General features: G+C 65.0%; 1 protein-coding gene across 1 annotated transcript; it reads left to right on the forward strand.

Annotated features, from left to right (window-relative positions):
* Nucleotides 1–653: 653 nt before the first annotated feature.
* On the forward strand, nucleotides 654–12,991 carry MTSS2 (MTSS I-BAR domain containing 2; the record flags this gene model as incomplete). The annotated part of the gene is made up of 14 exons (XM_082500055.1): nucleotides 654–722; nucleotides 4,663–4,724; nucleotides 4,846–4,919; nucleotides 6,872–6,956; nucleotides 7,174–7,265; nucleotides 7,391–7,465; nucleotides 8,238–8,431; nucleotides 8,544–8,651; nucleotides 8,740–8,837; nucleotides 9,308–9,518; nucleotides 10,206–10,280; nucleotides 10,560–10,736; nucleotides 10,847–11,012; nucleotides 12,217–12,991. The coding sequence occupies 14 exons, from the start codon at nucleotides 654–656 to the stop codon at nucleotides 12,987–12,989; spliced, it is 2,259 nt and encodes a 752-aa protein (XP_082356181.1). The 3' UTR covers nucleotides 12,990–12,991.
* Nucleotides 12,992–14,564: the final 1,573 nt, after the last annotated feature.

Genomic DNA, 14,564 nt, shown 5'->3' on the forward strand with positions numbered 1-14,564 from the left:
GGTGCTGCCCCCCCCAATCTCAGCATCCCCAACTCCCCCCCCCGGGGGCTCCCCCCGGTGCAGCCCCAGGCTCCTCCCTGCGCCCCCCCCCCCCAGCAACTCCCGGATCATCCCGGATTCCCCCCACCCCCCCCCTCTCCCGGCATCCCAGCGCATCCTCTGCCGCCCCCCCCCGAGCATCCCCCCCCCCCCCCCCCCCAAAAAAAAAAAACCTTCCCAGCCCCCCCGCGGCGGGCGGCGCATGTGCCGCTGAAATCCCGCCCCGTTCCTCCCCCGTCCCCGTCTCCGCCGCCGCCCCGGGAGAGAAGGGGGGGGGGAGGGGTGGGGGGGTTACCCGCTCTCCGCGCCCCACTCCGCTTCTGCGCCCCGTTCCGCTGCCCGGGGAAGAAGCGGGGGGAGGGGGGGGGGGGGGGGGGGGGGGCGGCAGCGGCGGCGGCGGGGCTCAGCCCCCTCCCCGGGGAAAGCGGTAGCGGGAAGAAGGGGAGGTGGGGGGCGATGCACCGTACGGCGGCCCCCCCGCCGCTCCGCCGCCCCACCGCCGCCGCCGCCGCCGCCCGGGCGCCGCCCGCCCCCCGCCGCCGCCGCTGAGCCCGGCCCGCCGCCGCGGCCTCCCCCGGCGGCGCCGCCCGCCCCGGGGCTGCCGCAGCGCCGCGATGGAGACGGCGGAGAAGGAGTGCGGAGCCCTCGGCGGCCTCTTCCAAGCCATCATCAACGATATGAAGGTAGGGACAACCCTTCCCCCCCCCCCCCCCCCACCACCACCACCGGCTCCTTCCACCCCGCCGCCACCGGGCACGGATCGGTCCGCATCGGGTCCCGAGGAGGGTAGCGGGGCTCCGCGGCTCAGCCCCGAGATGGGTATCGCGGCCCCACGTCGGCTATCGCAGCCCCGTGTCGGCTATCGCAACCCCGCGGCGGCTATCGCAGCCCCGCATCAGCCCCACGTCGGGTATCAGAGCCCCCACATCAGCCCCACGTCGGGTATCGGAGCCCCCACATCAGCCCCACGTCGGGTATCGGAGCCCCACATCGAGTATCGGAGCTCCACATCAGCCCCACGTCGGGTATCCGAGCCCCCCCATCAGCCCCAAGTCCAGTAGCGGAGCCCCCACATCCGCCCCACGTCAGGTATCGGAGCCCCACGTTGGGTATGGGAGCCCCCACATCAGCCCCACATCGGGTAGCAGAGCCCCACGTAGGATATTGGAGCCCCCCATTGGGTATGGGAGCCCCCACATCAGCCCCACGTCGGGTATCGGAGCCCCACGTAGGATATCGGAGCCCCACGTTGGGTATGGGAGCCCCCACATCAGCCCCACGTCAGCCATCGGAGCCCCACATCGGGCATCGGAGCCCGGCGCTGGGTGCCAGAAGCCCCACACCGACCCCATATTGGACAGCGGGAGGAGGGGGAGGGCTGCGTTGGGCATCGGACCCCCATGCTGTGGGTCGCAGCCCTGTATCCATCAGCCGGTATCGGAGCCCCGTGGCGGGTATCGCAGCCCCATATTAGCCCTGCATCTGTCACTGGGGGTTGGAGCCCCATATCAGCCCCAAATGCATCACCGGGTACCGGAGCCCCACATCGGGTATCGGTGCGTTATATCAGCCCCCGTATCCGTCACCGATTATGGGAGTCACATATCACCCCGGAATCCGTCACCGGGTACCGGAGCCCCACATCGGGTACCGGAGCCCCACATCGGGTACCACGGGCATCGCTGCCCATTCGGGGCATCGCGTTGCCCCCCCCCCCCCCCCCGCCACCCTCCGCTCCCCCCAGTTTGGATTTCTGCCGGAGCCACTTGGGTTTGCACCAATGGAACAAAAAGGTCCCCCCTCCGGCTCCTCCATCCCGTTTCCCAACCCGGGGAGGGGACATCGCCACCGCCCTCCCCGGGAGCAGGATGAGGCCGTGTTTAAAAAAAAAAAAAAAAAGGCCTTTTTGTTGTTTATTTTCGTTAAAAAAAAAAATTAAAAAAAATGCTGGAGGGCATTTTTGGCTGGGGAGGAGGGGACCAGCCGGGTTTCTTCATCTCGGGGAGGGTGGGGGGGGCGGGGGCAGGAATTCCCACTGCCGGCTCCGGCATTGGGGTTTAGCCCCAGTCGTTTTTGGGAGGCAAAAAGCTCTCTTCCTCCTCCTCCTCCTCCTCCTCTTCCTCTCTTCTTGCTGCAGCCCAGTCCAGACAATGCTGTCATTGCCAAAGCAGGGGAGGGGGGGGGGGGAAGATAAAAAAAAAAAATAAAAAAATAAAAAGCTTTGCTGAGGAGATTAACCCCTTCGAGGGGCGGTGGTGGCTCCGCGGGGCCGGATTCTGGCTCCGGCCTGGGAAAAAAAGCCCTCCAGGGAGAGAATCCCAATTCCCCCCCAGGCACGGGCCCCGGGGCGGTGGGTGCCAGGACTGGTGGGGAAGGGTGGTGCGGTGATGAGCTGCCCCCCCCCCAAAAAAAGCACCTTCACTGCCGCCTCCCTGCTTCCTGGCAGCCCCACACCCCAAAGGTGGAGGTGGGGGCAGCCCGTGCCTCAGTTTCCCCATTTTCCCTCTCAGCGGAGGGGATGAGCCAGCCCGGAGCTGTCACCTCCCCGGCTCTATCGGGACGTGGTTGGGGGCTGGGAGCCCCTCACCGTGGCGTCGCGCCCGAGGGTAGCGGGCTGGATTCATTTTCGGGCCATTTGTAGGTGGGAAAAATGAAAAAAAAAAAAGAAAAAAGCCCCACAACGCTCAGCTCGTGCCCCACGAGGTGGCCCCTAAGGGTGCATTGTCCCCGTCCCCGTCTCCCAACCACGGGGGTGTCCTGGCGCGGGGCGCTGGGGGACGGGGAAAAATAAGTCCCCTGCCCACGGATGCCGGCGGCGATGTGGGGGCAGCGATGTGGCCGGGACCCCCCCAGCGCCGGGCACACGGGTGCGAAGGGACCTTATTTCGGTGGCGGGTGGCTTTTCGGCACCCCTCGGTCTCCGTCGGGGGAGGACACGAGGAGCGAAGCCCGGCGGCGTCCCCGAGCCGGCTTCCTTCCCGCTGCCTCTCCTCCCTGCGTGACCTTGGCATGTCCTTGTCCCCGTTGTCCTCCTCCCGTCCGGCATCGTGGAGGGTTGGGGGCATCGTGACTTGCCCTCTCGTTTTTTTTTGGGGTGGGGGGACACACCTTCCGCTTGCTCTTCCCGAGGTGGCGTGGGGAAGGTGGCCCTGGGACAGTGGCCCTGCCCTCCGGCAATGACAGTCCCCGGGGACTCGTAGCCCTCAGCCCGGCCGCTGCCACCAGTGGCACATGGAGTGGCATCCTCGAACCCCGTCTTTGGTGGCTCGTGAGGAAATTGGGGTTTTCGTGGTCCCCCCAAAAAAAACAAGGCGGGACTAATCCCGCGCCCCCTCGGTGCAAACCGTGTCCCCAGAGGTGCCACCAAGCCAGGCTCATGGGGATGTGCGGTGACCCGTGTACTGCAAAGACGGCTCCGGTGCCCTCCTTGGTGGCCACGCCGGGGGGGGGGGTTACCATCAGATGATGTCACCAGGATGGTGGCCTGACCGGGATGACGGCACTGGGGCTGGCCTCGCCGGGATGGCAGCACCAGCATGGCCTCTCTCGGATGATGGTACCAGGACTGGTCTCGCTGGGATGGCTTTGCTGGGATGGTGGCACTGGGACCAGCCTCACCGGGATGGCACCAGGATGGCCTCGCCAGGATGGTGGCACCTGGATAGCTTCACCAGGACTGGCCGTGCCAGGCCGGCACTGGGATGGCCTCGCCGAGAGGGCACTGGGATTAACCTCACCAGGACAACACTGACTGGCCTTACTGGGATGACCTCACCGTATAGTGGCACCAGGATTAGCCTTGCTGGGATGGCACTGGAACTGGCGTTACTGGGACTGGCCTCGCTGGGATGGCGCCAGGATGGTCTTACTGGGACTGGCATCTCCAAGACACCGCTGGGACTGGTCTTGCCAGGACTGGCCTCACTCGGACAGCACTGGGATGGCCTCGCCATGAGGGCACTGGGACTGGTTTTGCTGGGATGGCACCAGGGTGGTCTGGCCAGGATGGCACCAGGGTGGCCTCCCTGGGACAGCACCGGGGTGGCCTCCTCAGCACCCGTGACCTGTCCGTGTCCCCACACAACCACCCCAGTCAGGGCTGGGGAGACCCTAGACCTCCCCTCCTGCCCCACCAGTCCTCGTGGGCTCAGGGGAGCCGGGGACTGGGGCTACCCGCTGTGGGGCCGGAGCCCTCCACCATGGGGGTTTTGGCCATCGCTGCTGTTTTGGCCATTGCTGCTTTGGCCGGGATCTCTGCTGCCATCCAGGATCTCAAAGCTCTCCTGCACACCAGCTCCTTTCCTCCCCTCACATTTCCAAACCCGTACGCTGCCTTCACCCCTTTGAGGAAGAGGAGGAGGTCACCCAAAATCCCGAGGTCTCCATTGGTCTACCATGTTGGGTAGCCAGACTGGAAAGGGAAAAACCCCTGAGGGGGAAAAGGGTTGTGCTCAGCCTTTATTAGCCATCAGAGAAGCCACAGCTAGGCAGGCACGGCCGCCGAGCTGCCCCATCTCTCTGTAACGGTGAAGGCGGGGCGGGGGGGGAATTTGTCCTGCCCCGGGGAGGGGGCGCAAGGTGGCGAGGGGCTCCGGTTGTCACTGTCCCCTTCCTTCCTTGCAGAGCTCCTACCCCATCTGGGAGGATTTCAACTCGAAGGCCACCAAGCTGCACTCCCAGCTCCGGTGAGTGGCCGGGGGGGTGGGGGGGGGTGGGACAGGGGACACCCCACCCTCCGTCCCCGTCACATCCCGGGGTGCCCAGCGCCCCTCTGAGCTCCCCCCCTCCTCGCTCTCTCCGTCCCAGGACCACGGTGCTGGCCGCAGTCGCCTTCCTGGATGCCTTCCAGAAAGTGGCCGACATGGCCACCAACACCCGAGGTAGGGTCCTCCCCACCCCGGGGGGGAAGGTGGGGTGAGGGGATGTCCCCGCGCTTGGCCGGGCCGGGGGACAGCTGGCAAGTGTCCCCTTGGGGGGGGGGCCCTGCCCACGTGGCTTCAAGCCACGGCTCCACCATCCATGGAGACATGTCCAGCGTGTCCCCAACCTGAGGTGGAGCATCCCTTGGGAAGCGGGGCTGGAAAGACGGGGTGCAGGCGAGGATGGGGAGCGGGTGGGGTGGGCACCCATGGGTGTCTTCTGGTGGGGCTGGGTTGCTTCCAGGGAGATTCGGGGTGGCGCAACCCCATGCCGCGGTCCCCTGCACCCATCTCTGCCCCTCTAGATGTGGGGCTGAGCTGCCCTCCTGGTGTCCCGTGTCCCCTGTACCCACCTGGGAGGTGTCTGGTGGGGGCTTTGGGGATGGGGATTTAGGCGGAGGGAGAAGATGTGGGAGCAGGAGCCCACGCTCCGCTGCTCGGGGTCCAAACCCTGACCCACGGCGTGAAGAGCTGAGGCTGCAGGTAGGGCCCCCCCCGGCCCCCCGCTCATGCTGCTATGGGGTGGGTGTGTGGGGTGGTGGACCCCCAGACCTTCTCCGGGTGTCCGTTGGCGGCGAGGAGCCGCTTCCCACCGCTCGGCTTCTGCCAAGCAGATGGTCCCGGGCTGGTTTGCAGACCGGCGGCATCCAGGCCATCTGGAGCTGCGCAGGGAGGAGGAGGAGGAGGAGGAAGAGGAGGAGGAGGAGGAGGCAGCAGCTTGAGCCAGGATCAGCTTTGCCTCCAAACCCACTGGCCCACTGCACCCTGGGGGGGGGGGGGAGGGGGTGGGGGATGCTGGGGACAGCTGGTGACCGGCACCACGGGAGTCAGCGTCACGGGCCACCCTGCGCCGGGTGGTGGCATCTTGGGGACACCCCCCAGACATCCCTCCCTTGGGGTTTGGTTGGGTTTTTCGTTATGGATGGAGGGGGAGGCAGAGCGGCGGCGTGGGGAAACTGAGGCAGGGCTGGGGGGGGGGGGGCGGTGCTGGTGGCCTCGCACGCGGCGCGTGAGCGCGCGGGGAATCGGATTAGGAGCGGCAGGAGCCGGGATAAGAGCATTAGGAGTGGGATTAGGAGAACACCCCAGCACAGGAGGAGAAGGCCCTTGGGCTCCCTCCCCCGTTTCCCGTAGGGCCGCGGGGCGGGGGGGGGGGGGTGCCCAAAAACTCCTGCACAAGGCGGGAGGTGGCCCTGGAAAGCTTTTTTTGGCAGGAGGGGGGAGAAAGGCAAAATATCACTCCCTGGCCCGCACCCGGGGATTTGGGATTGCTGCTTTCCCTGGGATTTGCCAGCAGCACTGCCACCATGTGGCCATCCTTAGGCTTCAGAGTTAACAGCGCTTTCACCAAAACGGGACGCTCCTACTTTCCGTTGCCGGCAAATCTCCCCCCCACCCCCTCTCCCCGGCTCCATGGGGAGCTCCGACTCCCTTTTTCTCCACTCGGGGATGGGGATCGGGATCGTGCCTGGAGGTGGGGGGCGCAGCCGGCTGCCTGGCGCGGAGCTGGGGAGGGAAGCAAGTCCTGGCGCTGTTTGCTCCCGGCCGGCCCGTTTCGCGATCCGTGCCTCGTGGTACCCCACCTCCTCCCTTCCCTGGTGCCCCCAGTGCCGGATTTGAGACAAACTGGGAAAAACTGGGAGCTGGTTTTCATTTCGAAGCCGCAGGAAAGGATATTCAGTGCTTTATCTATTAGTTAGCGGACAGTGATTGATTTATTGGGGGGGGGAAGGGAAAGGAGACATCCCTGACCCAAAGCATCTCCAAAGCGCGGCGGCGCATCCCAGTGCCGGTCGTCCCCCACCGCAAGCCAGCCTGGTCCCAGTATACAAACCGGTTTGGGACTGGCGTGGGGGTGTCCCCTGCCCTTCGTAAGCAGCGTTTTGCCCCCCCGCCCCCCTCTTCCTCCCCAGGTGCCACGAGGGACATTGGCTCCGCGCTGACCCGCATGTGCATGCGGCACCGCAGCATCGAGGCCAAACTCCGGCAGTTCACCAAGTAAGCGCGGCGCCCAGGGCACCAGTGACACGAGTTGCCCGGCCTCAGCCCTCCCTCTCTGAAGAAGGAGGTGCTGGATGTCGGCTGGAACCGGGATGGGGGGGGGTTGGGGGGGGACACACAGCTCACACACACACACACACACACACACACACACCCCCCACCTTTTCGGCTCCGGCGCTCTCCCACGCTCTGTGCCTCTCTCTCCCCGCTCCAGCGCCCTCATGGAGAGCCTGATAAACCCTTTGCAGGACAGGATTGAGGACTGGAAGAAAACTGCCAACCAGCTGGACAAGGACCACGCGAAAGGTAGGGGAGGGATGGGATGGATCCGTGCTGGGGGGGTGGGGGGGGGTGGGGGGCGCACCGGTCAGTACGAGGCGAGGGGGGATGGGGGGGGTGTCTCCCCTCTGACACCACTTCTGTGCCCCCAGAGTACAAGCGAGCCCGCCACGAAATCAAGAAAAAATCCTCCGACACCCTCAAGCTCCAGAAAAAGGCTCGCAAAGGTGAGGGGGGGGGAAAGGGAAGGGGGGGGGGGGGTCTCCTGGGCTGGGGGGGGGGGGTGGGGTGGAGGGGGGGGGTTACACTTGCCAGCCCCTCCGTGACACCCCAGCCTGGATGGGGTACCCCGGGAGGGTGGGCATCACGGGGGTCCTGCTGCCCACCCCCCCCCCCACCCCACACCCCCTCCTAGAAAGGGGGGTGCTGGCGGCACAGCCCCCCCCCCCCCCCCCCGGGGGGGCGGCGGGGAGGCGGGGGTGCATCCCCCGGCCCTCGGCCTCTTTTTCACACTTTTTCTCTGTCTCCTTCTCTCTTCCCTCCTCATCCTCCCGTAGAGCTGCTGGGTAAGTGAACCGCTGGTGGTCCCCGTCCCCCGTGTCCCCCCCCCCCGCCCCAGCCCCAGTCCCCTCTCTGCTTCCTCATCTGCTCCCCTTCCCTGGTCTCCCCTGGGGCCGGGGGCCACCTCCGTCCCTCCGTCCGTCTGTCCGCTCCCTGCGCCCCTCCGCACCCCGCTTTTAGCTTAGCTTACGCCCCGCGCCCTGGGGTGACGCTGGTCCTGAGCACCAGGGATGGGGACGGGGTGGCGGAGGAGCCCCCCCCACCCCCTCCCTCCTCGGGGGCTGCCACAGGGTGAGGATGCTCCTGGACCCTCCTGGGGTACGGGGATGGGGTGGGATCCCATGGGACCTGCTGGGCTACGAGGATGGGGTGATGGGGGTGGCCTTGGCTTGGCCATGGGACCCCCAGCAGATTTTTTTGGGGGAAGGGGGATGTCAGGGGAGCCTGGTGGTGATGGTCCCCGCCATCTCCCAGGGAAAGGGGACCTGCAGCCCCAGCTGGACAACGCGCTGCAGGACGTCAACGACATGTACCTGCTGCTGGAGGAGACGGAGAAGCAGGCGGTCCGCAAAGCCCTCATCGAGGAGCGGGGCCGCTTCTGCACCTTCATCACCTTCCTCCAGCCCGTGGTGGTGAGCGCTGGGAGGGGGGCCGGGGCGGGATATTACTGGGGGGAGGGGGGGGGGGGGGGGGTGTGTTGCTGGTGCCCCGTGGGTGCTGACGGTCCCCTTTGTCTGGCCGCAGAATGGGGAGCTCACCATGCTGGGGGAGATCACCCACCTGCAGGGCATCATCGAGGACCTGGTGGTGCTCACCGCCGAGCCCCACAAGCTGCCCCCCGCCAGCGAGCAGGTCAGTGGGGAAGAAGAGGGGAGGGGGGGGGGGTGGAGAGGGACAGGGAAGCATCTTTGAGGGAGGTTAAACCCCATCCTTCCCGCAGGTGATCAAGGACCTGAAGGGCTCTGACTACAGCTGGTCCTACCAGACCCCCCCGTCCTCGCCCAGCAGCTCCAGTTCCCGCAAGTCCAGCATGTGCAGGTATGCTGGGGGGGGGGCTCCATGTCCAACTGCTGGGAAACCCTTCGTTAACCCCGGGGTGGGGGGGGATAATGATGTTTATGGCCCTTAGGGATGCTCACCAGGTGCATGTCAGCCTCCACGTGTCCAACTGGTCCCCAGTAATGTGGAGGAACTGGTCTTGGCGCACCGGGATGGGTGCGGGGTGGTCGGGGCTGGTGGACCTATGGGGCCTGGCACCTGCCCCGTCCTCCAGTTTTGGGAACGATGTGAGGATTTGGGGGGGGGGGGGAAGGGGGGGCAGACGTGTCCCTTTGCCGTGTGCCCTGCCAAGGACGGACCGCGTGCCTCAGTTTCCCCAGGTTGGGCTGTGGGGCAGGGTGCTCCCCTCCGCCTCCCAACCTCCGGCTTAAACTCTCTTTTCCTTCCTTTGTCCTCCCCGCCGGCGTGTCCCTGTCCTCCTGCCCCCCCGCCACCGGTGCCCACCCCAGCAGCGTTAGCAGTGCCAAGGGTGGCATGGCGTGGCCCGGCGGGGCTCAGACCTGCTCACCCAGTTCCACCTATCGCTACCGCAGCCTGGCGCAGCCCCCCACCGCCGCCACCCGCCTCTCCAGCGTCTCCTCCCACGACTCCGGCTTCATCTCCCAGGACGCCGCTTACTCCAAACCGCCTTCCCCCATGCCCTCGGACATCACTAGCCAGGTACGGAGCAAGGGGGGGTGTCAGTGCTACCGCTCCCTCCGCCCTGTGCCTCAGTTTTCCCCTTCTGTAAAATGGGTGGGTGCTGCTGGGTGCAGGCCGGTGCAGAGGTAATGGGAGCCCCCCCACCCTGGTGCGTTTCCAGCTGCGTTGGCATCACAGGAGATAAATAATGGGAATACTGGGGGATGCCAGCCCTGCTCGGGGGGCACCACTGGCCACGGTGCAGAGAAACCCCATCCGTGACACCGCCCCCCCCCCCCAGGGCTCAGGCACAGGTATCCCCCCCTGTGCCGAGGGAAGAGGGTATTTCCCAATCACCCCAGCCCCGTAACACCCAGTTTGTACCAGTCCCCCGGCACGCAGCGTGAACCAAAGCTTCCCCTTCACCCTGCATCCTTCCCGGTGCTCCGGGACCCCCCCGGCAGCTGCCGATGCCTCGTGCTTGGGGTGAATCCGGAGGGGGGGGAAGGTTGGGGCTGAGCATCCCGGCTTCCCCCAGTCGGCTCTGCCACCCCCTGCTGCCGGGTCGCATCCTGCTCACCGTCCTGCATCTGCTGGGGGGGGCGGGGCTGCGGGTCGGCCGGGGCAGCCGCGGGGTGCTGGTCTTACCGCGGGGGTCATGGCCGCGCTGGCTAACCGCCTCTTCTCTCCCTCTCCGGCTCGCGGCTTGGCCTCCCGGCACGGCAGAAGTCCTCCAGCTCGGCGTCCTCGGAGGCTTCCGAAACCTGCCAGTCGGTTAGCGAGTGCAGCTCCCCCACCTCGGTTAGTTCTCGCTCCGCCGCAGGCGAAGCCTTCAGCAGCAGCGCCCTCCTCTTCCTCTCCCCCGTCCCACCGCGGTTGCCTTTCACACGTGGGTTCCCCCAACATCTCATGGAGGTTCATCCCCCAGATCCCCCCTCCATCCCACCCCACCACGGGGCAGAGCACCCGTGGCTCAGGGGGGACGATGACGTTGGTGCGTGTCCCCTCCCGCCCTACCCATCTTTTAGCTCCTTGCCCCGGGGGTGTCACCGGCGTCACCCATTGCCTTGCCCATTGCAGGACTGGTCCAAGGCCAGCCCCTACGACCAGCCGGTGGTCCCCACGCTGCAGCGGCGCAAGGACCGCGTGGAGCACTTGCGGGAAGCCGAGATGGGCTCTCCCGCCGGCGGGTACCCGGGCATCACCGGCGAGGATGCTCCCAGGCCACGGATGTCACCGGCTACCATTGCCGCCAAGGTACCAGCTCCAGCGGGGAGAGCAGAGAGGTGGTGGGCTTTTTTTTGGGGGTGGTGGTGGTTCCCAAGAGAGGAACCAGGGTGCTGACGGTGCCCCCTTTGCCCCCGCAGCATGGGGAGGAGGTGTCCCCCGCCGCCAGCGACCTGGCCATGGTCTTGACGCGGGGGCTTAGCTTGGAGCACCAGAAGAGCAGCCGGGACTCGCTGCAGTACTCCAGTGGCTACAGCACGCAGACCACCACCCCCTCCTGCTCCGAGGACACCATCCCTTCCCAAGGTACCTGCCCTGCGGCGGCGAGGGGCACCTGGGGCCACCCAAAATGCCACCCGGAGAAGGGAAGAGGACAGCAGAGGCTTTGGTGGTCCTGGGGCACGTCTGCACGCGCTGGGTTTCACTAGCGTCAGCTGTGGTCACATCACGGTGGGGCTGGTGGGGTGAAGATTTAATGGGGTTTTGGGGTTCGGCGTGTGGCACAAGCATCGTGCCACACGGTAACCGCGAGGTTTTCCAGCTAGTTGGGTCTTGACAGCTACGGTTGTGCCGGGCAGTGCGATAACACGTAGCGCCACACGGAGTGTCACTGGTTTGCAGTGATGTGTTTGCGTGCAGCAGTTAGGTACAGGCAAAGACGGTGGTAGATGGTCGGTGGTGGCAGTGGAGGTGGCGGTTGGAGATCCAGTAACCACAGGGATGGTGTTGTGCTGTGATTGTGTTGGGGTGGCGATGGCTGAGCCGGTTGTGAGCACATGATGGTGACGGCGGAGGTTGGCCGTGATCACATTGTGATGGCAATGGTTGGGGTGGTTGTGATAGTGACGGTCGGTTGGGTTTGACTATGACCATGGGCTGGCGATGGCTGAGGCCGGTTGTGATGGTCATAGCTGAGTTTGGTTTTGACCACGTTGTGCTGACAAAGGCAGGGGCTGGTTGTGATCCTGTTGCAACGGTGACAGTTGGGTTTGGTTATGATCTCAGTGTGATGGTTGGGCTTGATTTTGGTTGCCTTCTGATGGTGACAGTTGGATTTGACTGTGGTTGCCTTCTCATGGTGATGGTTGGGCTTGGTTTTGGTTACCTTCTGATGGTGACAGTTGGGTTTGACTGTGGTTGCCTTCTCATGGTGATGGTTGGGCTTGGTTTTGGTTACCTTCTGATGGTGACAGTTGGGTTTGACTGTGGTTGCCTTCTCATGGTGATGGTTGGGCTTGATTTTGGTTACCTTCTGATGGTGACAGTTGGGTTTGCCTGTGGTTGCCCTCTGATGGTGATGGTTGGGCTCGATGGCAAGCACGTTGTGCCAGCGATGGTTGGGGCCAGTTGGGATTGTGTTGCAATGGTGGTGTTTGAGTTTAGCTGTGGTGGCGCTGCGGCAGCGGTGGTTGGCGCCGGCTGCGATTACGTTGTGAAGGTGGTGGTTGGGTTTGGCAGTGCCAGCGGTGCCACCCACCCAGCCGCGCTGACCGTGCTGCCCCCTCCCCAGGCTCCGACTACGACTGCTACTCGGTGAACGGCGACGTGGAGTGCGACCCCCAGAGCGACTTCGACAAGTCCTCCACCATCCCGCGCAACAGCAACATCGCCCAGAACTACCGGCGGATGATCCAGACCAAGCGTCCCGCCTCCACCGCTGGGCTGCCCACCGGCACCAACCTACCGGCCGGCACCACCCCGGGGGTGGCCACCATCCGCCGCACGCCCTCCACCAAACCCTCGGTCCGCCGTACCCTCTCCAACGCCGGTCCCATCCCCATCCGACCCCCCATCGTCCCCGTCAAGACCCCCACGGTGCCCGACTCCCCCGGCTACACCGGTCCCACGCGGGTGGGCAGCGAAGAGTGCGTCTTCTACGTGGACGACGCCTCGCCGAACCCCCTGGATTTTGCCAAAGCTTCGCCCAAGCGGCTGAGCCTTCCCAACACCGCCTGGGGCGGGGGCGCCATGGAGATCTCCGTCTACCCCGGAGCCGGCCAACACCTCTCCGCCGAGGAAGAGGAGGACCAACAGTTGGCCGCCAACCGGCACAGCTTGGTGGAGAAGATCGGCGAGCTGGTGGCCGGCGCCCACGCGCTGGGAGAAGGCCAGTTCCCCTTCCCCACCGCCCTCACGGGCTCCGGCCCCGGCGAGGAGACCCCCGCGCCCCCCCCGGCAGCCTCCATGGACCCCCCGGCCGAAGACATGCTGGTGGCCATCCGGCGCGGGGTGCGCCTGCGCAGGACCGTCACCAACGACAGGTCGGCCCCGCGGATATCGTGATGACGCCACGGCCAGCGGGGACGCACCCACCGCGGCCAACGGACACCCCCACCCCATCCTCCTCCCTTTACGCACCCCGGGGCCACCCGCTGCGCCTCCCCGGGACCCCCCACCCGCCGGCACCCGCTGCCCCCTCCCTCCCTCCCTCCCTCCCTCCCTCGCTGCCCCCCGCTTTCTGCTCCTCTCTCTCCCCCTTCCCTCCGCTCCCGGCCCGGCCCTTACCGCTTTCCCGCACTTGGGCTCTCTTCGGCTCCTTTACGCCTCTTTTGCGCGTTTTTTGGTTTTTCTTTTTTCTCCCTTTCATCTCTTTTTTGTCTCTCTTTCGTGTCTTCTTTTCGTCTCCTTTTCCTCTTTTTCTTCTAGTTTTCTTCTCTTGTTCTGTTCTTTTTCTCCTCTCCTTTTCCTCTCCTTTTCCTTTTTCCTCTCTTTTTCCTCTCTTTCTTCTCTTTCTCCTCTTTTTCTTCTCTTTCTTCTCCTTTTCCTCCCCTTTTCCTCTTTTCCTTCTCTTTTTCTTCTTTTTCTTCTCCTTTTCATCTCCTTTTCCTTTTTCCCCTCTTTTTCTCCTCTTTTTCTTCTTTCTTCTCTTTCTCCTCTCTTTCTTCTCTCTTTCTTCTTTCTTCTTTTCTCCTCTTTTTCTTCTCTTTCTTCTCCTTTTCCTCTCCTTTCCCTCTTTCTTTCTTCTCTTTCTTCTCTCTTTCTTCTTTCTTCTCTTTTTTCCCTTCTTTTCCCCTTCTTTTTCTTCGTATCTTTTTCCCTTCCTCTTCCTCACATTTTCCCCTTCTTTCCCCCTTCTTTTCCCTTTCTTCCCCCCTTCTTTTTCTTTGCATCTTTCCCCTTTCCTTTTCTTCGCATTCTTCCCTTCTTTTTCCCTTCTCCCCTCTTTTCCTTTTTTTCTCTTGTTCCCCCCCACCCCCCCCATCCCCCTTTCCCTTTTTTCCTTCTGTTTCTCTCTTTTCCTTGTTTCCTCTCTCTCTTCCCTCCCTCTCTCCCTCCCCGGGCGCAGGCGGGTGGGACCCCCCCAGCAGGAGGGGACGGTGCCAGCGGGGGCCATGGCAGGAGCAGCACCAGAAGCCGGGGGGGGGGGGGAGGGGACACGGGGACACCCCATCCCTGTCCCCACCCCCACAACACACTCACCGCCTGTTGGGGCCAGGGGGACTCAGCCCCATTTCGGAGGTCAGAAGCAGTGGGGAGGGGGCTGGGGGGAGGGGGGGGGGCATGTGGGAGAGGGCAGGGGGACGGTGGGGGGGGACACGACAGTGCGGCCCCCTCCAATTTGGGGGGACACCAGGATGCAGCAAACCTCCTATTTGCTCCCCCCAGGGATCACTGGGACACCCCCACCCCCCCAGCCCCCCCAAACCCCCTCCCCCTCCCTCAGCACCCCCAGACTGGGTCCTGCTGGGGGGGGGGGGGGAATGGGGGGATGGGGGATAAGGGAGGAGGGGGGTGTTCACCCAATTCCCGCCCCCCTCCCCAAAACGAAGCAGCTGATTTCTGCCGGCGGCTGGAGGAAAGCACAACCCCCCCCGGCCCCCCCACCCCCCCCCACCCCCCCGCTGTACATAGCCCCCC

This window comes from Vanellus vanellus, assembly GCF_965231255.1.
Source record: "Vanellus vanellus genome assembly, contig: HAP1_SCAFFOLD_2241, whole genome shotgun sequence".
In the NCBI taxonomy this organism is placed as follows: domain Eukaryota; kingdom Metazoa; phylum Chordata; class Aves; order Charadriiformes; family Charadriidae; genus Vanellus; species Vanellus vanellus.